The following is a 27,141-nucleotide window of genomic DNA, read 5'->3' as shown; positions in this document are numbered from 1 at the left end:
TTTCAAAACATTTTTCAGTTAAAATGATTAGAACTGTTCTATTAAAAACCATGGCACTATTATTCATTTTGGGAAACAAGCTAACTTATAGTTTTCTATTTCTCAGGTGGTCTGGTTTCTGTCAGACTGAAGATGTCAGTAGCACACCAAATGGATCTACCTGAAGAAATTCAGCATCCATATAAAAAATTTTCTGAATGGAAATTCAAACTCTTTAAAGTGCGATCATTTGAAAAAACATCCTCTGATGACAGGCAGCACATAAACAAAGATCAGGCAGGAGGGGTTGCTTCTTCAAACAAAGAAATCATACTGCACACAGATGAAGCAGTGCCAAGAAGAGAAAAGATGGAGTTAATGGGCAATAGACAGGCCCTTGAGAAAGAAGCCCATGACAATAGAGCTCATCAGAACAATCTGAAACAACTTTGCCGCATCTGTGGAGTTTCATTTAAAACTGATTGTTACAAGAGAACTCATCCAGTGCATGGTCCAGTGGATGATGAAACTCTGTGGCTTCTGAGAAAGAAAGAAAAAAAAGCAACCTCTTGGCCAGATCTTATCGCTAAAGTTTTCAAGATTGATGTGCGAGGGGATGTTGATACTATCCATCCCACTCGATTTTGTCACAACTGTTGGAGTATTATCCATAGAAAATTCAGTAATACTCTAGGTGAAGTATATTTTCCTAGGAACAGCACAATGGAGTGGCAACCTCACTCCCCAAACTGTGATGTATGCCATACTACCACTCGAGGGGTCAAGAGAAGAAGCCAGCCGCCAAGTGTACAGCATGGCAAACGTGCAAAGACCATTGTGGAACATGCTCGACTAAACAGAGGTGTGAAGAACCAAGCACCGATAAAAAACAAAAATTTAATGAAAGAGATTGTCAATTGCAACAATACACATCTCAGCACCAAGCTGCTTGCAGTTGATTACCCAATTGATTTCATTAAATCAATTTCTTGCCAGATTTGTGATCATATTTTGGCAGATCCAGTGGAAACAACATGCAGACACTTATTTTGCAGGACTTGCATCCTTAAATGTATCAAGGTTATGGGCAGCTATTGCCCCTCCTGCTGGTATCCTTGCTTCCCTACTGATATGGTGACACCAGTGAAATCCTTCCTGAACATCCTTGATAGCCTGGGTATAAGATGCCCTGTAAAGGAATGTGATGAAGAGATCTTGCATGGAAAATACGGCCAACACATCTCCAGCCACAAGGAGAAGAAAGATAGAGAGCTCTATAGCCACATAAATAAAGGTGGCCGACCAAGGCAGCATCTCCTATCTTTGACAAGGAGAGCTCAGAAACATCGTCTGAGGGAACTGAAACGTCAAGTCAGGGCTTTTGCTGAGAAAGAAGAGGGTGGTGATATAAAGGCTGTATGCATGACTTTGTTCCTTCTAGCTTTAAGAGCGAAAAATGAACACAAACAAGCAGATGAATTGGAGGCTATAATGCAAGGGAGAGGATCTGGACTTCATCCTGCTGTCTGTCTGGCAATCCGAGTCAACACATTTCTCAGCTGTAGCCAGTATCATAAAATGTACAGAACTGTAAAAGCTGTCACTGGGAGGCAGATCTTCCAGCCCTTGCATGCTCTTCGCAATGCTGAGAAAGCCCTCCTACCAGGCTATCACCCATTTGAGTGGAAACCTCCCTTGAAAAATGTATCCACTAATACAGAAGTGGGAATTATAGATGGATTATCAGGACTGCCACTCTCAATCGATGACTACCCAGTAGACACAATTGCAAAGAGATTTCGATATGATGCAGCCTTGGTTTGTGCCTTAAAGGACATGGAGGAGGAGATCTTAGAAGGCATGAAAGCAAAAAATCTGGACGACTATTTGAATGGTCCCTTCACTGTGGTAGTAAAAGAGTCCTGTGATGGAATGGGAGATGTCAGTGAGAAGCATGGAAGTGGGCCTGCTGTCCCAGAGAAGGCTGTTCGCTTTTCATTCACAGTTATGAACATTGCTATTGCAAATGGGAATGAAAGCCAGAGAATCTTTGAGGAAGTAAAGCCCAATTCAGAGTTGTGTTGCAAACCCTTATGCCTTATGCTGGCTGATGAATCAGATCATGAAACTCTGACAGCAATCCTGAGCCCACTCATAGCAGAAAGAGAGGCTATGAAAAACAGTGAACTATTGCTTGAAATGGGAGGCATCCTGAGAACATTCAGATTTGTCTTTAGGGGTACAGGATATGATGAAAAACTTGTACGGGAAGTGGAAGGGCTGGAGGCCTCAGGTTCCACTTATATTTGTACCCTGTGTGATGCAACTCGCTTGGAGGCATCCCAGAATTTGGTCTTCCACTCCATAACGAGGAGCCATGCTGAAAATCTGGAACGATATGAAATATGGAGGTCCAACCCATATCATGAATCTGTTGATGAGCTCCGTGACAGAGTGAAGGGTGTTTCAGCCAAACCTTTTATTGAGACTGTTCCCTCCATAGATGCATTGCACTGTGACATTGGCAATGCAGCAGAATTCTACAGGATTTTCCAGATGGAGATTGGTGAACTTTACAAGAATCCTGACGTGTCTAAAGAGGAGAGGAAGAGGTGGCAGTTGACTCTTGACAAACACCTCAGGAAGAAGATGAACTTGAAGCCTATGATGAGGATGACTGGAAATTTTGCTAGAAAGCTTATGTCCAAAGAGACAGTAGAGGCAGTATGTGAATTAATAAAGTGTGAGGAAAGGCATGAAGCCCTAAAAGAACTAATGGACCTTTATCTGAAGATGAAGCCAGTGTGGCGATCCTCATGCCCTGCCAAGGAGTGCCCAGAACTGCTGTGCCAGTATAGCTACAATTCACAACGTTTTGCTGAGCTCTTATCTACAAAGTTCAAGTACAGATATGAAGGCAAGATTACAAATTATTTCCATAAAACACTTGCTCATGTTCCTGAAATCATTGAAAGAGATGGGTCCATTGGGGCCTGGGCAAGTGAAGGAAATGAGTCTGGAAACAAACTGTTTAGGAGGTTCCGAAAAATGAATGCCAGGCAGTCCAAATGCTATGAGATGGAGGATGTCTTGAAGCATCACTGGCTATATACCTCTAAGTACCTCCAGAAGTTCATGAATGCTCATAAAACATTAAAGAGTCAGAGCTTCACCATTGATTCACAGGATAGTTTAGGTGACTCCTTGCCACTGGAGGTCTTGGAAAACAATGATTCAGCAGTACTCTAAAAGTAAACCACATCTGGTATTGGGTTTGTGATGGTGTCTTCCTGCAAGGAAGCAGATTCTTTTTCAGACCTGCAGAGGGAAGTCTGAAATGATAATTTTTACACTCTCAGTTAAAGATGCTGAGAGGAGTTTAATAAACACCATGTCTATTGGCAGCTTCCAAGAGGCAATGCACTGGTGCATTTGCCAGTTGTTATATGAGACTAAAGCAGAAACAAATTGCAAAGAAGGGTCTCTGTTTTGTTTTGGTCTTAGACTGTTGTTTCTAAGTGATAAAATCAAAGTAAACAAGGTTTTATAGAGAGTATTATTTTGGAAGGAATATGATTCTGAAGAGTTAAGGCACTTGCTGAAAAAGGGAGCATGGCTGTTTGTTCTGTTTTCATTTTTAGGACTATTTTGCTATTTGCTTTTTAAGAAGGTTTGGTTATTTTATTGATGGTTCTTTGGCTTTTATAAGTAAAGACTCATCAGTGAGACACTTGGATAATTGATATAGCCTAAAGTTCAGTTATTTTTGTATAAAATACTGACTAAAGATGCAAACTTTGATCTTACATATTTTAAAAATATTATTTAACATATATATTGTAGTATTGCTTAGGAGCAGATGGTGGTATCACTATGCTAATTAACTATATGAAGTATAGGAAGGGTAGCTGAAGTTTTTAAAATATATTTTTATCATAGCCTGTTTACTCTAAAATGCAAACTTGTGCTCCTAAATCAGGATTTACAGTGCCTTGTGGTTATCTCATTATACGAAGAACATTCAAGCTCTGCTGTGTAGCTTATTGCTTCATGACCATTTTAGATTTCTATGGTTACTTCAGTATATAGTACAATTTGTATTAGTAGTTATATTGAATGAATTTATGGCCTCACTGAAGTCACCAGTAAATTGTCATGAATACCAGCAGGCCCACAGTTTCACCAAGTGACTTTAGTCACAGCAGTTGCATTTGTAAGAAGATGGTTATTACTTTGATCAGATGTGTGCCAGTAGGATATTTCACTGACTGCTGCTGATGTACTCCAACTGTACCTAACACAGAGCTTTCTCACACCTGGGATATAACATACAGCCTCATTTCCAAATGGGTAAAAGAGGAATTATATTTATTAACTTCAAAGACAGTTGCATACATGACTAGTTAAAAAGCAATGAACTGTCCTGAAATTTCTGCATAACATATTTTACCCCCTTACTCAGTGTTTAGTTGGTATTTGTCTTTCTGAAGTAGTATGTATTATATGACTTTAATTCAATGACATATTCATGAAACATACACAAGTATCAGATGGCCCAAAATCATCTGGCCTTTCATATTTGCATATGTAGCTAGGGCATTACTCTGATTGGAGTAATATTTCTTAAACAAGATTAAATGCGGAAACAATCAAAGCAAGAATCTTAAAGAATCTGCCTTTTCATTTCTTTCATTTTGATGTGGTAGAAGTTGGTTTCTGCGTATAAGTGAGCAACAAATTTAAAAGAATTAATGGTCTGAGGTTTGTTTTACAGTATCTTGTTCATGTTGTTTATCTTTGAGGGTCTGGCATTTACCATTTATGGATAAAGAAAAAGTAGAGTTAAGTGTTAGTAATTAAGACATGTATTAGTAGTATTCTAATTATGCCTTTCTTCTGTTGTTTTGTTTTTTTAAATTAAGTTACTATTTAAAAGTATTCCATACTTTAGGATTTTGGTTTAACATGGTTTCTTTATACATAGTTTAACACAATGTCAAAACCTGCACTTGGCAATAAGGCCTTTTTCCTTAGCAGTCATACTGCATCTTTTGTACGATGTATTCTGCACTTACTGACTGTTCATTTCTAGATGATTTTTTTTCCATTTCTTAGCATGTACTTCCCATACAGCATCACAACTAGTTTTATATAAGTATTATTCTTTACCAATAAATGTAGACCATAAATACAGCTGTTTCCCAGGAATTATAAATATCAGGTATAAAGAAAATATTTTAGCTGTAAATGCAGATACAGTTTTGATTTTTGATCAGCATATATTTCATTATATAAATAGTTGCACACTTTTATTTTTATTCCACATGTGTATTTGGGACAATTGTATTACCTTATGTTTTATCCTTGACTTTGCTTGAATAAATTAGAGGTTTGTTTAACAATCTTTACTCATTTCAAGGTGATTTTCACTCCATTTAAGTGGTATATATAGTTTTTGTTGCCTTTTGCACAGGAGTGAATTGCACCCCCAAGTAATCCAAACTCGTCCATTGCAATGAACGCATGCCATTGAGTGATAGACTAGACTTAGTTAATTTTGCACATGTAATTTCAGTGACTCCATTAACATTTTCAAATCCCATATTCAATTTAACAGCCTGTTGATGTAACAGCAAGTGATTTGTCTCACTGTCTTCAAAAGAGTTAAGTAAGTTTTATCCTGACATGTGTGATTTCTTAAGACAAGCCCTATATCTTGGGGTAACTCATCAGACTGAACAAAACCTGGATGGGGACAGAGAAATACAGTGGGACATGAAAGTATTCTTTTGTGAAATATTGTCAAGCCATCAAGGCAACTTTCACATTCTACCACCTCTGGGCAGGATAGCTGACACAGAGAAGTACTACTACTTTTTTTTCTTTTCTGTTTTTTTAGGCTTTTTCCCCATTGTTGACATCTTCTGTAAATCAGTTGAGAATTTTGAACTCATTAGAGCAAACAGTACTAAAAGGGTAGGTACCTTCAAGAGAATCTTTTGTAAACAGAGCTAAAATAACAATGCTTCATGCACAGAGCCATGCATGGGAGGGCAAACAAACCCTGACTGCACACAGGTGCTTCATTTGGTTATATAGCCTATTGTTAAGCTTTCTGATTTTGAAGAAGTTTTAGAAATATGGAGACACTTATTCAAGATACTATCAAACCTCTGCATTTTCTTTTTTACATCAATAATTGGTACAAATCCTTCAGTAACTATGGTTCTGAAATTGTATTGGCTGTAGTTTTTGTAGAATCACATTATGTTTCTTGTGTTTTATTCAAGGGCTTTGTATTGTGAATTGCCATGTTATGAAATGATGTGAACGATGTTAGAAGCCATGATTCTTGTATTTTTTTTCCTCACAAGAATAAGTCTATTGAATTCAAGCAAATCAACTTTGGCTTTTAGTCAGGTAGTTCAGAAACAAACTCTACATATATAGGGCCTCCTAATTTCTGACTGCGTTGAGTACTTTGCTTTGTCTCACTGCATGGCTTCATAATTTTACTTTTTTCTTACTATATTACAGTTTCTTAATTCATTAAATAAGTTTAAAATAAAGGTCTTACAAACATTTACGTTTCTGTGTTTGTATTTCTTACTAGTTTTTCAATAATGGTGACAGTCTTACTTTTCATTCAAACTGTGGATGTTTTTCATAGTTAGGCTGTTCTAATACCCGAGGCAGCTGTGATTCCACCCCTGTGCTACAAGTCACTAAACTAATGCAAAATAAGATTACTCTGTGAGTCTCAGCCGTCCTTTCAGCACCCTTCCTCACAGACAACTGTTTGGCAGAAAACTAAACTGATATAAAACCAGTTTTATTTAGTCTGTAAATGGCTTTTGCTTCATTTACAAATACAATTCCAGATTTTATGTAAAATCAGCCTTGCACTGTTATCTGCATGCTAAAATGTTAAGTATCTTTACTGATTTCTGTGCATCCTTTGCAAGAAATTTTGGCTTCTCATCAGAGATTGAGCTGTAAAAATTAGTTCCAATCTACCTTTCAGTTCATTATTTATAGTTTACCTTGATTCTACTTCAGAAAAATCCTTCTTTCTTCCCTACAATGATATCTCTGGGTTAGAAGATTTATGTAAACAAACTGGTTTGGATGGAGCCAACTATGAGCAAATTAAGCTACTGATATTCCTGTGTAATAAGATAATTAGACATACCATATATGGACTTTACATCACCAACTTATTTTTTTCATCTGACCTCAAATAAAAAAATGTTGTATGGAAAAAACCAGAACTCACATAAAACAAAAAAAAGAAGCATCAGAGTTTTCTGGTAAATTAGGACAATTTAACTCCTTTACTCTTAAATCTGTAAGATAGTAACTGAATTTTACTTTCCATATATTCCTGTTGGGATAGAATGAAGAGTAATTAGGCCTATCCCTGCTCTTCTTCAGAGTCCTGTTTTAGGGATATAACTTACAATATAATTTTCAAACAGTTGACCAGCTGCAACTCTAAGTGTTTCCTTAAGTGTTTAAGGAGCTTTTCTACCTTTTATATCAAGCTTAATATTGTCCATGATACAAAAAGACACATTAGGAAGGATTTAATTAGTACCTTTACTAGCAGCATCAGGAGAGAGGTCAAGGGATATATTTTCAATTCTCAGCTCTTCCTCTGGAAATGGGCATTCTGATCAATTGGACAAGGAAATACACAATAAATACCACCCAAAGGAGATCCTGCACATCTGTGGCAGTGGTCAGTGCCCTGTTCTTACGTATATGTATATGTGTATATAGAGAGAAATCAGCAAACTTAGAGGGTTATGGTTTTGCCTTTTTCAAAATAAAAATGGTTTCTGGTGTGCCAAGTAGAGATCACAAACTGGAGTTTAATTTTCAGAGGGTCAAGCCTTTCTCAAAAAGTTAAGTCTTGTTTGAAATGGAATAGGGTAGGAAATCAAATATGGAGGGAGCTATAGCCATCAAGCATGAAAAAAAACCCAAGTAAGCCAATCCTTTTGTCTTTAATATAAAGGGTCTAGCAGTAAATAACTTTACAGATTCCTTTTCAATCTGAATTCGATATTTCCTTTTGCTTTAGGCTCCCAGTTGCATTATTTTCACTCGTTTCAATGGTCTGTTGGTGCAATGAGTCACTCTGAACTATGACACATGCTTTAGTGCTACCACTAAAGCTTGTGCTGTGCCTTTCCCGTAGATTAATCAGGTACTTCAAGGTCCAAGCACCTTTCAACACCAGTAAAATCCATATATTATTTTCATAAAAGCTGATAATAGCAGTACAGTGTAACTAAAATGTGTCTGGGAACCATAATGCTGTGTAGTGTGGTTACAAAACATACAGGTCAGTTGGATGCAGATACAATAGAGATTTATTTCTGCACTCAAATCTACTTCATTTTATCTGCTAATTCTAACCTGCCTGAGCAAGAAAAATCTTGTATTGATTAGCTAGTTTTGAAGACAATGAATGTTTTTAAAGTACATGACTCAAGAAATTAAGTACTTTCTGCAGTCTTGAATGCTATGTCAAGTGTCTTCTTTACAGGCTGAAGTTCATATATCTCTTTATGTTTGAGTCCTTTCAAGTGTTTTATTTTACTTACAACTTCCTGCAGTAACTACATTCTCTGAGCTGTGATTTAATGCTGCTTGCACAGCCCTTCACTGCAAGGCTAGGATATGGTTTAGCCAAGAAATTTCTCCCTCCCACTCAAATAAACCACACTTTTTCAAAAAGCGCAGCTCACATATACAATACACTAATGTTATGGGCCCAAGCAGGTATAAAATAAAGTCTGACTGTAAGTTGGATTTTTCATAGCCACAGTGTTAAAGTAAAGAACAACAAATCAGGCAAGAACTGAAGGGGCTGCAATGTGTGCTTGTGCTTGCCACATACTGAGTGTACCTGCTCTCATCTCCAAAGGGCTCAGGGAGTCACTGAAGCTGCAGGAAGCAGTTCTGCAAATTCGGAGTTGCTCCTAACCTACTGCAACCACCAGTGCCTGAGTCATCAGGCTTTATCTTAGGCTGAATGTCACTTCTGCTAGGCCAGCGTCAAGCTTTTCCTTAAGAAAATGTTTCCATCCTTTTATTTGTCTGCACCAGCAAACAAATTTGTAACACAATATGCTGTCTGAGGAATTTGAGATAATGATAGTAACCAGGAGAGATAACAGGCAAAACCTGAGACTGGATACTGCCAGGGAGTTCAGTAATTGTGGGGAATCTTTTGTTGTTGAAAAATGGCAAAGTGACGAGGGGTGGAGTTTTGACGTGTGAGCATATTGTCCCTTTTTGTTGGTGTGATGATATGGCTATAATGTTGGTGTAGATTTGTGCATGATGAACGTATATTTTAATGACAATTCAGCTCACTAACACCTCTGACTAACCTACAGAAGGGAATGTTGACTGTTGAATTTCATTGGTTTGAAGGGACTTTACATGGGTGTGATGTGCTATTAACTTACTCCTTGGAAAAACATACAGCACTATAAACTCTGATCTTATGTAAAGTAGCATGACAAAGTAAATGGGAAGTTGGCATTGAAATCTATCAATTTATACCCATATCAGACTCTTGAGAGGGTAATCAGGGCGCTATACTTCCCATTTACTAGCTCAACCCATACTTTAACCTCCCTCAGCACATGAAAAGGTTGGAAATGGAAACTTTGTATGGTTACCCTTTCCTTTTCTTTGCTGTTGACTTGAGTTGTTAAGGTTTTAAGGGGGGTAGTGTGGATACACATCAGTGTTGATAGGAATACTGTGCTACACAGGCTGGTTTATAAAGGAGTGGCTGCTCAGGGTCTGCATGTAGTGATCAAATAGCTGACAGCTGCTCTTGTTTTTCTTTTTTATTCAGGGATCCAGCATCAGAGTTGGACTGTGAATACTGTGCTATTATTGTTGGCTCACAAATGTCGAGCTGATGATATTGATTTTCTGAAAAGAGGTTTGGAGCAGTAATAAAAATAAAAGTCAAGAATGATGAGGCTTTACAAATAGCCAATAAAAGAATCCACAAAAAAAAAAAGAGAAAACCTTAGTAAATTCTTGGACTATTCAACCTTGGCGGTGTCCTTTGCAATTTGAATTCAATCTTCTCCTCATGCTTTGAGCAGTCAGCTGCATTTGTTTCTACCCTCACAATGCATCACTGGCCCAATGAATCACTCTGAGCTACAGCTTGCCCTTCTGAGCTTTGACACTCTACACAGTCAACCTGAGAAAGCAGAGAAGGAAATGGGTAGTGGAGGACCTGGAATAAATGATAGAAGTCCTCTTCATCACAAGAAACTTCTTCTGAAGTCAATGGGACTTCACAGCATGGGGTGGCTGTGAAGCTAGACCTCTTATCAGGCTTCATATGGATCTCCCAAGCATATATGCTGTCCTTTTGTAAACTTTGGGTTTACAGTGTTTGATTTACCCAGGAGTAGGTGAAAAAAAATGCAGTAATTTTTATTACAGCCTTTATTAGCTTATTAGATTATTTTAAGAAATCTACAAAAATGCAAAGCAGTTGATAAGCACAGTAGTTTTAAAAATAAATTTGATTTTTACTGAGATCTTTCACAACTGTAGCCAAAACTGACATATAATCATTCAATACCTCTCAAAATAAAAAAAAAAATTACACAGCATTACATGGTCCACATGTAAGCTTTCCATAATGGAAATCCCTGAAGAAAACTGCCCCTCAGTGTCTGAATATTTCATTACTTATAACACATGGAACTTAAGCCACTACTTTTGTTTAAAACCAGAGTCATTATTCTCATGTTATTTCATTACAACAACATAAAATTGGACTAATGCAGCTATAAATTAGGTCAAATATTTCTAGAACTACTAAAATAAAAATGTATAATGGCTTCTTTATGTTCTTTATGGACAGATGCTAACAGCACTGAGTACATGGGATAATGTCTCATCCTATCAGCAGTTCCACTGAACTTACGGAGAGTAAGTGACAGCAAAAAAACATAGCACAAAATTACCAGTATCTGACTGTGTTTGTATAATGCCCTCTATGATGGGCTTCCTATCTAGATATTACAAAAATACACATAGGAGGTAGAATAAATTAATAAGCATTGAAATTTAAGAGAAGTATTGAGATAATTGAAAAAAAAGTCTCTGCAAGCTCCAGTAACCCACTGTGCTTCAACCATTACTGGTTTTGCCTGTGATTTAATTTCCTCCCAGGTAAATACAAATCAACAGTGTAAATCTATTCAAACAGTCTCCGAAGAAAGGACTTTTTTGTTGATGTTGCTAATTTCATGCTTTTCTTTTTGCGCAATGGTTTCATGGGTTGCTTTTTCAGATGCACCACCTTTTGAGGAGTTTGTAGCCCTTTATTAAGGTCAACATGCTTGTTGCAGAAGTACTTGACATTTGCTTCTGAAAGACGTAAAAGCATGGTCTCTGAGAGATCCATACATTGCGCATGGACCCAGTGGCCAGCCCCACTGGAACACAGGATCATTGCAGGCTTGTTGAGTTCTGTGGAATAGAAAGGGACCCAGGAGTTAATGTCAATATTGCAGCTGGCAGAGCAGGTGATCCAGTAGCCTGTTTCTGATTCATCGTCTTCATCATCCTCATTGTAAGTGTCATTGTCATCAATATCAAAGCTATTGGCTTCAGCACCAAAACAAAATTCCTCTGAATCTTCAAATGGAGTGGAATCTCCAGGGTCTTCGCTTGATGTCTGACTGCAGATTTGTGTTGTCAACTCTTCTTCCTTGTCCTCTTCTGCTTCTTTGCATCTCAAAATATAGAAGTAGTTTGCATCTGAGATTAACTGTTTGTTGGCCCCTGGAATGCCCAGCAATACAGATCCTTTGCCCATATCACAGCCAAACCATATTCTGCAGTGTTTAATATCTGGTGTCCACTCTGGGCTCACCCTTTCAACAATCTCTATCTTACTATCTTCCAGAACTATGGTGTTACACACCAGCCGTTTCTGGTTGTCAGAGTGGTAGCCACCGACAAGGACAAATTCAGCATCACTGATTTGGGTCACTATAGCACTTGACACTGCTATCCCCCCTGGCAACATGGTGCAGGTCAGAGCTGGGCTGCCTAGTGGGAGATCAACTTTTAGCTTGTACAGGTTGGGGCACCTGGTGTTATTTTGAAGTGAATGGCCTCCCAAAATGTAGATTGTATCATCTCTGGCAATTGAAACATGGAAAGAAAGTCCATCTTGAAGCTCTGGAAGTATGTATGATGTACAGCATCCAAACTCAAAATCAACAAGAAACACAGATGGCAAACAGTCAACTACGCTGTTCCATTTTTCAGTGGTTCTTTGTGTAAGAGGAGTATATGATCTCCCTCCAAATATAACACTCATGCTTTTCCCGCGGCTATGCACTATATTAATTGTATGCCCATATCTAGCTTCAGGGACATCTCCACCCAGGTCTTTCTCAATGCATCGGACCATCATTTTCTTGCTATTTTTGCTTACCAGACTCATAAAATAAATCTTATCAGAAAGGTCATTGTTAGGTGTTTTACCGCCATGGATGATATACTGGTATTCTTCAGACTTTGTGTTGCTTCTGAGTGTGCAAAGAGCAGGGTAGCGGAGAGGGGGAAGGTAACATGAGTCTTTGGAGAAGAAGGCAGGTTTCATTTTGAGCTCATTCTGCTTTATATCAAGGAGGAAAACACCAGTGGGGCAGGATCTCTTTGGCCATCCTTTTTGCCCAAAAAAGAAAATGTGTCCATCAAAATTCAGGAGAGAGAAGCCTGGCTGAAGCAAGGATGAGTTACTGAGGGCTGATACCATCTGCAGTGACATTTTATCTGTCGACTGGGCCATACTGTGGCTGAGAAAATAAAAAAACCCAAAAGAAACGGATCAAACATGAATTAAGCTCTATGAGAATTTTTTAACAGTACTTCAATAAATCGTATTAAAGTTGTGCTTCAGCTCACACTTTGAGACCCGAGAAGACACCCCTTTCTGCGACTCAAGACATGGGTCTAGCAGGAGTTGTGTACCAGTTTCGCGGGATTTTGTAGAAATTGTGGCCTGCTCGCACAGAGGCCATCGCTGCGTCCGCAGCTCTGCGCTGGGGCGACCTCCCGGGGCGGGCGCGGCCGCTGCCGCTGCCGTGGGAACGCGGACCCGCGGCTGCCGGGCCCGCCAGTTCTCGCGGCGCTGCCCGGCCCGACTCGACTCGGCCCGGGCTGGGGAACCGGGCCCGGCGGGGTGAGCGGGTCTGCGGCGGGTGAGTGGGGCCGCGGGGCCGGGGGCGGGATTCGACTCCGGGGCGCCCGGGGACGGAGGGACCCAGCCCCGAGGATGCCACAGGCCGCGCTGTTTCCTGCCCGCTGGCCGTCCCGAGGCGCGCGGGGGCGCCGGGCTAGTGGCTGGAGCCGCCCGGATGCCGCAGGCCCCTGGCAGGCGGGAAGCGGTGCGGGGCCCCGGCCTGGGCCCGCGGGGCTGCGGGACCGCCGCTGCCTCCGCCTCTGTCCCCGCCACTGTCCCCGCCGCCGCGTTCCGGGAGGCTCGGCATCCCCGCAGTCACAGGAGGCCGGGGCGCTCCTGCCCACCCAGGCCCCGGCCGGGAACGTCCCCAGTGCCCCGTGTTCGGTGCGCTGAAGCAAGTGCGCGCACCGCCCAGTGCAAACTGCAGTTGCACGGTTTGCAAGGTTACAAAGGAAAAAAAATTCAAGATTTGCTGAATACACTTAGGAGCAGGCGATGCCCGCGGTATTTCTAACACAAAGGTGTCAGGCTGTCGGTGCCAGCGTGAATTGCACACTCGTGCTGCACAGCCCGCTCGGGCATCTCCGGGACTTGTGAGTCTCTGCGGTGTGTTTTCAATGTGGTCAAATTCTGTATCTTTCATGTTTGCTGTTTGCTCGTGCTTTCATGAGTAGGTTTCAAGGGCTACCTTTTATAAATCTGTTTGTTTACTTTTATAAATTTGTTTGTTCAAAAACCTAGAAAAGTTTATGTAGTCAGCCTGGGTAGTAACACTGAAAGAGCTTTGAAGAGCACAGACACCATGGAGGGAAATAACTGGCCTATCCATTGGCACTGTCCTTCTGTGACAGCAGACTTGAGGCTTTAGTAAATGTCCATGTTCTCAGTCCCAGCTTTTGCGAAATCCCCAGCATTTAAAGATGTGAACCTAAATATTAGGAAAAAACTGAAATCCCTTTACATTTTAAAATGTAATTAATTGTTTTGAAATCTTTAATATTCATATTTTCCTTGTTCCTGCGTTTCATTTTGCTGTAACAAAAACAAGACACAGGGTTTCTTTTTTAGGGAAGCATCAGTATCTTGTAGCTATGTGACATCAAAACCTGGGGAATCTGGAATAACATTGTATACAGGAAAAATCACTGTAAAAACATGAACTGAGAACACTGACTACATCAAATTGCCATGTTGTACCACATTCCTGCACTGCTTGCCTGCAAACTGGTATGCAAACCGATGTGCTAAAATATGGATCTGCCATGGAATGTTTTCAAAAGTGGTATGAGCTTAGGCTAGAGCACACAGACAGAGTAGGTCTAGCTACAGAGTCTGTTTGAAAAACAATCCATGAGTAGCTGTCTTACAATATTGCATGTTGTGGAACCATCCAAAGATCATGGTAAAGTTTGGTTCACTGTGTAGCCAGTCCTAATGCTTCTGCCCTGAAGGAGATATTTTTTTCTGTATTTAGATTCCTTTTCAGAAGTACTGCACTGTAGGTTCAGTTATAAGTTAATTAAATTATTGAACCTTGTTCTGAGCATGTCAGTATACACAGCAGGTTTTGTTCTTATTATGCATGAAGAAAGATTTGCCAGGTTATTTACCTTCAGGTGATATGCTAAACAGGACTCTCTGATGCTTGTTTCTTAAAAGCATTGAAAAATGTTGTCAGATGAGCTTGTACTAAGTTGGGTTTACTGGATTAGATGTCCTTTCTCTCTTCTATCATACTGTTCGGTTACTTCTTTGTTTTTAAAGGATCTTGGAGAAGTAAAATGTCTTCCATACTGAAGATACCATAAGAAAATTAGTGTTCTATATGAGTAAATTAGTGTGCTTAATTTTATAATACTAATATTCTACATTTGGCTACTGGTTTATATTTGAAGTCTAACAAGAGTATTACAAATGGCAAACAACTGACATATTGGTATGCATCTTCTATTTTTATATATACTTAAAGAATGTCCAAATATGAGAATTATTAGTGTCCACAACGTCACAAACTATTTCCTGAATATTGAGCAGTACTCAGTTCTGAAGAGTATACTATCCGAAGAGTCTGCAGATACAGAGTGGAGAAAAGATCAGTGAAAATGATTAAAAGTGAGATTGATAGACGCACAGAATTTACTGGTTAAATATGCACTCTTAAATGTGCTTCCTCCTTGTCATCTCTTAATAATTCTTGAACTTACATAAGCAAGAAGTTCAGTACATAATAGAATATTTATCTGAGATTTTTTGACAGAAGTAGCTCTTTAGGCACTTGCTGGAATTGCTTTGGCTTTCTATATTTTTTCATGCTAATTACAGTGTGTTAACACAGTGTGGTTGCTCTTTGGTTATGCCGACCTCCACCTCTAACCTTCCAATATCACTGATTCCTTAGGGCCATGACTTATCTGACCCTCTGCAGCTTCAGGGAACCCAAAAGGTAAAAATCTAACCTTCTAACCAAAGAGTTTAAAGTGTTTTTGTGGCTTTATGCTCAAAACTGTGTCACTGTGGAGTTGGATTAGCATTAGAGTTAGTGCAGAGGGAAACAAACAAATGCTTTTGTTGTGGTACCACAGAAGGTACTGGGGAAACTCCACTACAAGGGTGGAGTTACAGAATCAATTACCAGTTAAGGTGACTTGAGTCATGCTTCATCATAGTTTGTATTTTTATAAAAGGTGAAGCTGCAAGGATAATACAAATAAGCGAGAATCTCAGCATTACTTTTATAACCCCTGTATTTGAGAAGTAGTAGAGGCCTGAGCTGGAAGCTAAGCTAACAGAAAATTAATTCTCCCCTATTTTTTTTTTCAAATCAAACAATATTTTGAGCTGTTTTTTCCCAGGTAATAGTTGCTTGTACAGCAGGAAGAGATTACAAGGAATTCAGATTTTGATAGGTTCGTTGGTAGATACATTTACAGAAGGATCAAATGAAGAGAGAAGGTGCTTTTTAAAAGCACTAGCTAATGTAATTTGAAATATGCTTAGTATGGAAATAGATGGTTATAGTTACAATTTTGTGTTGTGTATCATTTCAGAAACTATATTAAGTGTTCACAGAGAACAGGATAAATGTCTTCTAGAAACATGGGGTAGGATTCAGTCACCTAACCATCAAGTGACATTTTATATACCTTTGGATATCCTTCCTTGCCTTCTAGCTTCTCTTGTGGAAGGCAAGTTTCCCATTTGTCCTGTGTCTTAGGTCCTATAAATTCAGGGTGTATAAAAGGTCACTAGATTGCAATATTAAGGCACTGAGTCACTCCCAAACTGTTTATTACTTATTGTCCTCTTTGACTCTGTGTAGAAGTTGTTCACCTGTGTGCTTTGTCTGTTGACTGATAAGACAACAAAAACATTCTAATCAGGAGAACGATAAATAATCAGTGCTGCTGTTCAGTGTGACATCTCATGGTTTTTAACATTAAAAGTAGCATATTTGTAATAATTTCACAATCATTTGAATGCTGCCAAAGAATGAATGTTGAATGAGTTGATCTTATGAACTGTAGCAAACCCAAAGAACCTTTTTTCATTTGCAGAAAGGTATTTGAGCAAATGAAAAGGAATGAGGGAATGGATTGCAGGATAACATGGAGTCTTAGTTAGTAAATGCCCATGCTGACCTTTCAGTTCATTGGTTTGCAATTATTTTTAACTTTACATTAACACAAATATCTATGGTAGAATTAAATTTTTTTTATAGTATTATATTTTTTTTCTGACTGATCTGCTTTTTAATTTCCAAAATGGAAAAGCATACCCCTGAAAAGCAAGTGCTCCTTCTAAATTCTCCACAATCAAAATCATAACAAGACATTCAGAGAGCTTTGAAGTCCTCCATAAACATGTTTAAGAAATGAATTTTTTTATATAGTATTTCTCAAAACATTTACTAAGTGTATCAACCAAGTTTGCTTTGGGCAAAATGGTAATTTAGACGTACCTGGCTGATAGCAGTTTTTTGTGTCCTCCAAAATGTTTCTGTGTAATTTGGATTCAAATGTGAGCAATTTGAGGAATCTTCTTTGACAGCACAGGGGGCTTGTGGCAAGGAGAGGCAGCCTGATGGAAGGGAATCTATCTGCTTAATTTGCAGATGTGCTCCTGAGAACTCGATCTACTGTGGCTAACTGGCTGTGACTGTTTTTTTTTTTCCTTTCCTCTCTTGCCTTCAGATGGCACAACAAGAAACTCACCAGCCTGCAGAAGCTTTAACTCTTTGCAGTAGAGCAAGATCAGAGTGACAGTAGATGTCTCTTAGACTGTAAATGTCTGGAGCATATGCTTCATTAGAGTTTAATTTTTTTACACTGCTAAACCTGTAAATCTCATTATCTTATTCAGAGTGTCTCAGTGATACTTTCAAATGTGATTTAAAATAAATTTTGAGTGAGAAGGAAAAATATTTTTAATAGCTAGTAGAAGAAAGCAACTCTTGCTGATTGGCATACTGCTACTTTCCCCAGGAATGCTCTACCTCAACTGAGCAATGACATTGAAACAGAGCAAAGGAAATGACAAATGCATGGAATTCAGGGAGTGAGGGCTGACTGAAAGCCCAGCTCAAAGTCCACTGAAGTAATTACAAATGTCTTTTTTTCTACTTCAGTGGCCTTCTGATCAGACCTTAAAAGACTAATAAAACTTTGCACCCTTCTGTGGCATTTTTCATCAGTTTCACAGTGCTTTTCTCCAACAAAAAATAATTAGACTCTGGGAAGTCCTCTGGGAACATATCCTTTCAACAGCTAGTAGTGCTGGGGCACAGAGGGTAAGCCACTTGCATAACATAGCACAACAAATAAACAGAAAAACATGGAAAACAATTCACTCTTCATAGCTCCCTGCTTTTGTTTTCCTGGCCCTACTTCACCCACTCCTGAGTTGCAACATCTGCTGCACAGTATTTTAGAAATATCTCAACTCCCATTTGAAACTGCTGTGAGAATAGAAATAGAAGGAACTTGAAATGGAATTTGATTAGTACAGCAAAGCAAACATACCAAATGCTTGTGAAAATTGTCTTGAGACTTTGAATAACTGTAATGCAGATAGGATGTGGTGAAGTTTCTCATCTGAAATACAGCAGTGCTAAGGCACTGTGCCCTGTAGCATCCATATGGACTTTTTACTTCTTTACTGAAAAAAAGATAAAAGGAGGCTGTACTGCAGAGTTGAATGCTGAAGAACTTCCCCCAAATTTAAAGGCATTCAGATCACATTTACTTATATTATCATTAGGGCCTAGATAATACTTGACAGCTCCTTATCTAAGTGTTTGACATAGTCTGACCCTTGTTTGGGTCTGTGATCAAAGATCTACTGGAAAAAAGATAGGAATGTTTAAATCAAAAATCCAACCCCTCAGTTGTGTCACTTTAATATTATATTACATTAATTTTACTCTCTTTTTGCCCGTTGACATGACTTATCTTTAGAAATTCTTTTTGCAATTACTGTGGTTGAGAAGATGGAGAAATTAAAGTTTGTTGGTGACAGCATGTCAGTTTTGGATGAGGACTTGCTCTGTCCAAGTGGTCTCTGTAACTGTCAATGACAAAGTACTTTCGAGAAGCTGCAGCAAGTAGCTTCAGAATTCTGTATTGACATGGTAGGAAAATGATGTCCAAAACTGTCTAGGTCATAGCAAGAACATCTGGGATTTGTATCCTGAATTTAACTGGCGGAGAACCCATGTGAAAATTAATAAATAGACTTTTCCTTCCCCATTTGTATTTTAATAATGTTGACATAGGTAGTATGTTTTCAGCAGTATGTTTTCCACTGTTATGGAAATGCTTTGTCTCACTCAATTTTCTTCTTGTACAATTAATTTCTTAAAATAATATGTGGTTTACATCTTCTTTATCCCAGATAATTCCAAATTGCATTAAGATATTTCCAGGCTTTTCAGGATATTTTCTACTGGTAAAACACAGTCATCTCTGAGTTGGAGTGTAGCTGGCTTCCTGTGGGTTGCAGTAATACATTCCAGCTCAGCAGGGAAGGGGGAGGCTGCTTTACTCATTTGCATAGGGTTTGCCAGCCAGAATGCCAATATGCTGGGTATTTAGCCAGGAGCCCCAGGCTGAAACCTGTGAAAAAGGGCACAGGGAGTCCAGCATCCTACAGTCTTCAATTTTCTGTCTCATCTAAAAGCAACAGTGAACAGTATTTAACATGTAAGGGAGAGGGCTTTATTTGGAGGTCTTATCTAAAATATGTGATTGACTCCAGCCGTGCTCTGACTCTGAAATCCAGGATGATCACCTTTGAGGGTGCAGTGGCTACCGTGGTTTGGAGAAAACATTACCCTTGCCATAGGCCTCCCTGTGGTCTTTAAAGGATGCAATGCTTTTGAAGCCGTTGGAAATTCATTAAAAAAAACACAAACCAAAACTTTTGCTCAAGTGTGGGACTGACATAATAGCACTGAAATCAAACAGGATCAATGTGCTTGCTTGCAATTAAAGCCCTTATATATATTCCCCAAAAGCTCATATGAGCTGGGCACAAGTGGCACATGTTTTTGTCCATCACAGAGGTCAGCTCTCAGGGTCAATAATGCACTTAGGCAAGCAGATGCAGCTCCCATACACACAGATTGCTGATGCATTAAGTGTGTGCCCTTAAGACCTTCTGCTGAAGGCAATGGCAAACATCCAGTTGATTTTAATAGGATTAGCTGTTGTAGATCACATTGAATTGAGAGAGGCTGGAAGGAACCTCATTTGAAAGATTTTGTCCTTTGTAATTGAAACTTTTAGTTTGTTCCTGTAGTTCGTTTGACCTGCACCTGCTTGTGGGCAGTGACCTGCACCTGCCTGTGGGCAGGGCTTGCTGCCGTTGGGTTTGCTCCAGGAGCTCTGCCTCCCCACAGGTGGTGGGTAGCGGTGAGGAGGAGAGAGAAATGTAGGGCAGGACAGTAAAGCAGGGAGGGCTTTCTTTTGCAGCTGGGGATTTGCAGATGTCTAAAGAAGGAAACAGTTCACTGCCTTCAGGAAAATTGATAATCTTCCTCTACTGACTGGCTGAAAATGTTTTATGTTGTTTTTGGGCAGGAATTTGGATTAGCTCAGTTGGTTAAAACTTGATGCTAATAACAGCAAGGTCGTGGGTTCAATCACCTCCATGGGCCATTCACTTAAGATTGAACTTGATGATCCTTGTGGATCCTTTCCAGCTCAGAATATTCTATAAATTTTCAGAATCACCCCTTTCATTTGTCCCACCCACTTTTAAAGCACCATCCTGGGATATTTGTTAAGGTAGTGACTACAGTCCATAAGATTTGTTAACGACAGGCTTGAGTTCCAGCTTTGCCTACCTCTTTGCACCATGGAGGCTAATGATATTCACTCCACACTGGCTCTGTGGTGAGTGTAGGAGTGCCCTGGTAACATCTGCTTTTGCTAGTGTGGAGGAAGCACAGCTTTCTGGGCCATTTGTGAGGGGTATTCCTGATGAAGCTGTGCTTTCACAGTTGCAAAAACAACTATGACGGTTTGCCAGAAAGGCAATGCTGCATCCTTCCCTTGTTCCTGTTGCATGTTCCCACTGTCTACTTGTACAGGCACTCATGATTGTATGGCTGTAAGGCAGATCAAAAAATGTGTATTTAAAACAGAATCTGTGCATTTTCTCAGTTTCAGGGTTTATATTGGAAGAATATTTTGTCTGGCCAAGAAATGGACTGAGGGAAAAATCAAAGAGTAAAGAGGAAGAGTAAGTGGTGGTGGCCTCTTTGGGAGCAGCCAGCATCAAGATAGGCTTAAATAGATTGTGACTGTACTCCTCTGATACAGGCTTATTCCTTTTGCAAAGGTGCTACCTCATTCTTCATTGCTGTAGGAATATTATTGCAAATCTATACTCCCCTAGAGTCTCCTTGACCAACTAATGTGGTAAACAGCAAGAATGGGAATCACGTAATTTTCCTCCAGAATTGCTAGTTCCTGCTCTTGCAGGTTAAGTTTACTTCAGTTTCTAACAATATAGGACCTAAAAGTTACTCATTTTGTGTGACTAAACCAATTTCTTTGAGCAAGCTTTATACAAATATTTGAGTACATAACGTTGTGTGGGATGACCTCTCCAGTACTGTTGTATAGAGGGCAGTGGGATGTTACGGGTTTTTTTGTAGGAGGCAGCATGTTGTTATGTAGCTTCTGGAACAGGCTGGAGAGGACTTTAATGTCCCAAATCACAATGTGCTTTCCTGTCATCCTTAGTAGACAGGAACCAGCTCTGGTTCTGTACTTGGTCTCCTGACAATTTATTGCACACTTAAGGCTTGCCGATACACACCTGGCAATATTGCCAAACCATGTGAGCAGCCAACCTGTGGAGATAATTTCTGCGTTACCAGCACACCCCATCACTGGTGACAGCTGCTATGAGCTAGTTGCTGAACTAGCCAGGCCAAGAGAGCCCCAGAATCAGGTCTTCAGTGCGGACTGACACATAAAACCTTTATGGATGAGAGGTGTTTCAGAAATGCTTGTTGCTAAAGAGTTACTTTTATTAGGATTTAGTTAGATCTGAAATACTTAATGACCCCTTTGAAAAAAGCTGGTTGTGACAGGTATAGTTACTATGAAAGTTCTGTAGGGAAAAAAGATTGTGCAGATACCCTGGGAACAGAGTATAAGATTTAAAAATGATGTAGTTGTGTTCAACCTGATTTTTGCAGACAGATTACACAATCTTGATAACAGGTGTACCTAGTGGATATTTTCCATGAATCTATGAGTGATCTATAAAAAACCTTTTATGAATAACTTTTTTTTTTTTAAATTGAGAATGACTTCTGGGAGAGCAAATTCTTAGTGTGAAAACCTGACTTGAACCTATGCTAGAAATGCTATTGAAGTATTTTTTCCCCAGAAAAATAAAATTACATAAGATTTTATTGAGTTTGTGGAGAGGATTAGTTTACTGCTCTATACATTTAAAAAGAATCTTGATGTTTTTTTCACTGCCTATATTATATTTAAAAGAAACATTATAAAGCACTTGAAAATGTAGCATAAATCAGGAAGCCTATGTTCACCGCTTTTGGTATTGTTTAATAGAACTAATCACTGGGTAATTGAAGTTATGCTAATGGTCACTTGACCTGCCTCTGTGATTTGATTCAGAGATTTTTGACTTGTCTCAAACTGCTGAGAGGAAGACTGCATTTTGAGAAATAAAATTAATTTTGCACAATCTGCTGATGATCAGCAAGGCTTAATGAATGATTACCTCAAGAAGCATCGTTAAAGTTGTTTGGATGGATGAGCAGGAGTGACATGCAAAAAGAAAAAAGCATAGTTGCTTTTTGAGTGCATCACTTACTGATATTTAACTCTTAAAACTATCCAAAATCAGCACAGGGAAAGGATCAGATATCCTTGCCTTACTTTTCTTGAAACCCCGAAGTTAGTTTGATGCCTTTTGGGAAAAAGAAGGTAAGTTTTTATTTTAGTAGGTAGCTGCTCTTTAGCAGAACAATGCAGTCATTTCATTCCTAAAGGTGTCATTGTATGCACTTTGTAAATTGTGGTGGATTCCAATCCATTATTGTACATTTTTTTCATTTTTTTTTTATGACAGTTTAAAGAAGTCATTTCCTGGAGGCTGTGAACTGATTGCTGGAGCTGTTTACTCCGTAGAATCTACCGTGAGCTCCTTAGCACAGGTGAGAGTCTTCTGGTCAGCGTGGTTTCAGCTGTTCACATCACAAAGCTTCTCTGCAGTGGACACAGTGGGGTATTCATTTAAGGGCTCAGGAATAAAGTAGATGGGAAGCAGCAGAAAAGCAAAATGGAAGGAAAATGAAAAACATGAAAAACTTGATAGGTTGAGATAAGTTTTTGAACACCACTATTGTACCATCCGTCTTAACCATATGTTCAGTGCAAGGGATAGTAGATGTTTTCCAAATACCAGCCTCTTTGCTTGCTTTCATTTAGGGTGATGCTATAGCACCCTGCAGTTCTTCAAAATAATTGAAAACGAGGAACAGGTAGTTCTAGCTGCCAGTCTGTCCTCTATTGTTTGAGTGAATGGCTGTTTTTCTGACAGAACTTAGGCTGTCATTAGAACCTAGCTGGTTTTTCCTCTCTGTGAGGATGTGATTCTGTAGACCTACATAACAGCTGTGCAAGGGAAAATCTGGAGAGAAGTTTCCCAAGTTTTGTAGGAAGTAGAGGCTGCATATCAGAGTAAGAATGGAGATATATAATTTTGGTAGCACCTGGTCTGAATGCTTACACATAGGCTGTTGAGCCAGTGGCTGTAGAACATGACATCCACTGAGAAAGCTCTCTCTCAGCTTGCTTAAGGATATGCTTATTCCTCCAAATTTCATATTAATTTTCTAGTTTCCTAGAGCATTTTAGAGTGAAGTAATCCATGCTTTATTGTCAGCCCTCCACTGATCTATTTTCAAGTAATTTAAAATCTTGGTGACGTACTTTTTTAATCTGTTATTCAGAATAATATTTGTTTGCTTTTCCTCATGAGAGTATTGTTAAGTTTATTTCATTAATAAGGGACTTAGAGATCCTAGACACCAGATGCCAAAGAAAAACAACCATGTTGTTAACATTTTCTTGATTATATATATAATTTTATTTTAAATATCCTTGCAAATCACTGCATTATTTCATATAATTAAATTACCTTCAATAATTAATTTAATAACTTAACCATTTTGGGGAACAGAAGGCATTGGTTCCCTCTCAAACCACTGTAATACATAAACCTCTCTGAGATTCTGGTGAATTATATTCTGCTTGGTAAGACCACAGGGAGATTAATACTGATTTGATTTTTGTAAAACATTAGAAAGCTTAAACATTAGGTCATGTGAATGTGCATGTATTTTTATGTCTTCAGAGCATTAGTTTTCCTTGCAAGCAGGCAGTCCAGCCAAATTAGAGTTTTGTATTAGAAATCATGCTTTATTTTCCTGCTGGGCTCTGAACAATTCTTTTTTGATCTTATTTAACTTTAAAATCAGGATGGCAGCCTTTCCTTAGTGTAGTTGATTTGAAGTTTTGCTGAAGAATTAAGCTTTCATCTCCCAAATCCATGTCTTAATGTTGTGGCAAATCAGGAGAAGAAACACAGGAACACAGGCAAATCAAGCACTTGGTGTATAATGCCTTTTTGAATCTTGATTACATTTATGTATGCAAACTGATCATTTGTATTTTTTAGTTAAGTTGCTACTGTGTGAGACACTGTGCCAGTTATGTGTGTCCACGCCCTAAACTGTGATTATATGCTTCCAGTAGTGTGGACCTATGTGTATAAAAAATGTAGTAATATCAGTAACTGTTTGGCATCATACAGCTGTTAAAATGCAGTTACACAGCTTTTTAAGGGGCAAGGTTAATTTCAGCATGCTTCACAGAGGGCTGTTTCAGGACCATTACTTCCTGTACAATCTGAAGATGCGCTGGAAAGTGGTTGCTGTGTGACTTTCAAGTCCGAAAAGTCTCTGTGGGTTTCTCTCAGCTCCTAGCACTTTTTCCCTTCTCAAGAGTGGTCCTCACATTCCTATGTGGCAGCCCAGTTCCACCATACTCTCCCTGTCCTGTGTGCTGTCTGCATGCACACATGACATCGTGATTTAACATGCTGTCCAAAATCTGGGTTGGTGGCTTTGATGGTACAGGGAGCAGCGCATTGCGAAAATGATGGATTCAGTCCAAGTTTTGAATGTACAAATGTCTCAGTTAAACACAACGTACTGATGAGTGGTGTGGCTGTTTCTGCACAGAAGATGAGTTGAGAGACTGGAACAACTTAAAATGAGAGAATGAACACCACAGAGAGAAGCTGGCACTTCTGTGACCCATATTACTGGAAGTCATAAATTCCAAGCATAGACGATTACAGTTTTTCCCTTTGTACTTAAAATTTCTATGTCCACTTGAATTTTTGGGGTATTGTGTAAAGTTCCACTGACAAGATCAGAACTTCACAGGGAGAAGAGAAATGTTTGACTTTCTGGTGCCCATCTATGTGAATTAGGGACTCTTCAGTTGATTTGTTTTCTGCCTGCAGATATATATGGCTCTTTTCTTTTGCAGAAGCAGCCTACTAAAGCAAATACACCTGTTTAATTCTCACGGTGTGGATCATGGCAGAACAACCATTAGAGAACAGCATCCTTGATCAATTTATTAATAGCCATGAGCAATCATATGAAGAGTTTCTAAATACATTCACTTATCTTTTGAAAGGTATGTAACATCCCAAATCTCCCTTTAGAAACTGCAGACAGAAGGGAAGTAAAAAGAGAAGCAGTAATATTTGGAGTCTTTATGCTACACACTTGCTTTGTGACCTTAGGCAAATCCTTGTGATGCTTTTGTTTCTCTGCTCAGTGGTGGAAACCCTAAGGACAACTTTCCTTAAACTGGTTCCCAGACTGCTAAGGTAGGTCTCTACAGGTGGTTCACCACATTTTGCTTGTTTTAGGGTGGTGGGGGAACATGCACTATATGGAGGGATAGTTGTTTCCTAAGTACATCTTGCATTGTTTTGCTTGAAAGGTTTTCATAAAACAAGAGCCTGAGGAAAGTACTTAATAGTGAGAGAAGTCTGAGATTAGGGATGTGCAATTTAGATACTTTCACAGGTTTATTAACATGTAGACTGCTGTGCTATGCCTCTGCATATGCCTTCTATGATGAAACAACTAACTGGAAGGATGAAGGGAGAGCAGTGGATCTTGGCTATCTCAACTTCAGACAGGCTTTCGACATTATCTCTCACAACATCCTCATAGAGACACTCAGGAAGTGTAGACTGGATGAGAGCACAGTGAGGTGGATCGAGAACTGGCTGAATGGCAGATCCCAGAGGGTCATAATCAGTGACACAGCGTCTAGTTGGAGGCCTGTCACTAGTGGTGTGCCCCAAGCATCAATACTGGGCCTAGTCCTGTTTAACTTACTCATTAATGACTTAATTCAAGGGGCAGATGTGTCCTCAGCAGCCTCACTGATGGCAAAATGTTGGGCGGAGTGGCCGGTAGCACAGAGGGCTGTGCTGCCATTCATAAAGAACTTGACAGGCTGGAGAGGTGGAGAGCAGAACCAAGGCAAATGCAGGGTCCTGCACCTCGGGAGGAATAACCCTGGGCACCACTGCAAGCTGGGGGCCAACCTGCTGGAAAGCAGCTTTGTGAAGAATGTCTTGGTGGTTCTGGTAGGCAACAAGCTGTCCATGAGCCAGCAGTGTGCCCTGAGGGCCAAAAAGGTCACTGGTATCCTGGGATGCATTAGGAAGAGTATTGTCAGCAGGTTGAGGGAGGTGATCCTGTGCCTCTAGTCAGCCCTGATGCTGCTGCTTCTGGAGTACTGTGTCTGGTTCTGGACTCCTCCATACAAGAGAGACATGAAGTTCCTGGTGTGGGTCCATCAAGAGGCGACAGCTGATTAGGGGACTGGAGCACCTCACTTAGGACAGGCTGAGGAAGCTGAGCCTACTCAGTCTCAAGAAGAGATGACTGAGAGGGGACCTCATTGATGTTTATGAGTATCTGAAGGGAGGGTGTCAAGAGGATAGAGCCAGGCTCCTTAGTAGTGCCAAGCAATAGGACAAGAGGCAAAGGGCAGAAACTGATGCACAGGAAGTTCCACTGGAATATAAGGAAGAACTTCTTTACTGTGAAGGTGACCAAGATTTCCCAGAGAGGCTGTGGAATCTCCCTCACTGGAGATACGCGGGAGCTATCTGGATGCAATCCTCTGCAACGTGCTTGAGGATGACCCTGGTCAAGCAGGGAGGTTAGACCAGAAGACCCACTGTGGTCCTTTCCAACCTGACCCAACCTTACCCATTCTGTGTCAAGCTAATGGGTGACTTGGATGAAGACACAGTAGGACATCAGA

The 27,141-nt window shown here is 39.7% G+C and overlaps 3 protein-coding genes across 7 annotated transcripts in view; 2 read left to right on the top strand and 1 right to left on the bottom strand.

Annotated features, from left to right (window-relative positions):
* The first annotated feature begins 50 nt into the window (after positions 1-50).
* Positions 51-3,228, top strand: RAG1 (recombination activating 1). Its single transcript, XM_071559466.1, has one exon. The coding sequence runs from the start codon at positions 133-135 to the stop codon at positions 3,226-3,228; it is 3,096 nt and encodes a 1,031-aa protein (XP_071415567.1). The 5' UTR covers positions 51-132.
* A 7,932-nt stretch (positions 3,229-11,160) lies between these two features.
* RAG2 (recombination activating 2) lies at positions 11,161-13,038 on the bottom strand. Its single transcript, XM_071558659.1, has 2 exons — positions 13,021-13,038; positions 11,161-12,845 (listed from the first exon to the last, which is right to left on the bottom strand). The coding sequence occupies exon 2, from the start codon at positions 12,836-12,838 to the stop codon at positions 11,231-11,233; it is 1,608 nt and encodes a 535-aa protein (XP_071414760.1). The 5' UTR covers positions 12,839-12,845; positions 13,021-13,038; the 3' UTR covers positions 11,161-11,230.
* Positions 13,039-13,801: 763 nt separating this feature from the next.
* Positions 13,802-27,141, top strand: part of IFTAP (intraflagellar transport associated protein) — a 62,841-nt gene continuing 49,501 nt past the window's right edge. For 2 of the 5 annotated variants that reach the window (XM_071558664.1, XM_071558661.1), the window contains exons 1-3: positions 13,804-13,824; positions 22,844-22,928; positions 25,333-25,485. In XM_071558664.1, coding sequence (XP_071414765.1) covers positions 25,383-25,485 — 103 coding nt within the window. In that variant the 5' untranslated portion in view covers positions 13,804-13,824; positions 22,844-22,928; positions 25,333-25,382. Of the gene's footprint in view, positions 13,825-22,843; positions 22,929-25,332; positions 25,486-27,141 lie in introns of all 5 variants that reach the window. The other 3 variants (XR_011698088.1, XM_071558663.1, XM_071558662.1) reach the window with 2 other exon arrangements.

Source organism: Pithys albifrons, chromosome 6 (genome assembly GCF_047495875.1).
Source record: "Pithys albifrons albifrons isolate INPA30051 chromosome 6, PitAlb_v1, whole genome shotgun sequence".
In the NCBI taxonomy this organism is placed as follows: Eukaryota; Metazoa; Chordata; class Aves; order Passeriformes; family Thamnophilidae; genus Pithys; species Pithys albifrons.
The sequence above is the reverse complement of the archived record's forward strand: the minus strand, read 5'-3'. Positions and strand labels throughout refer to the sequence as shown.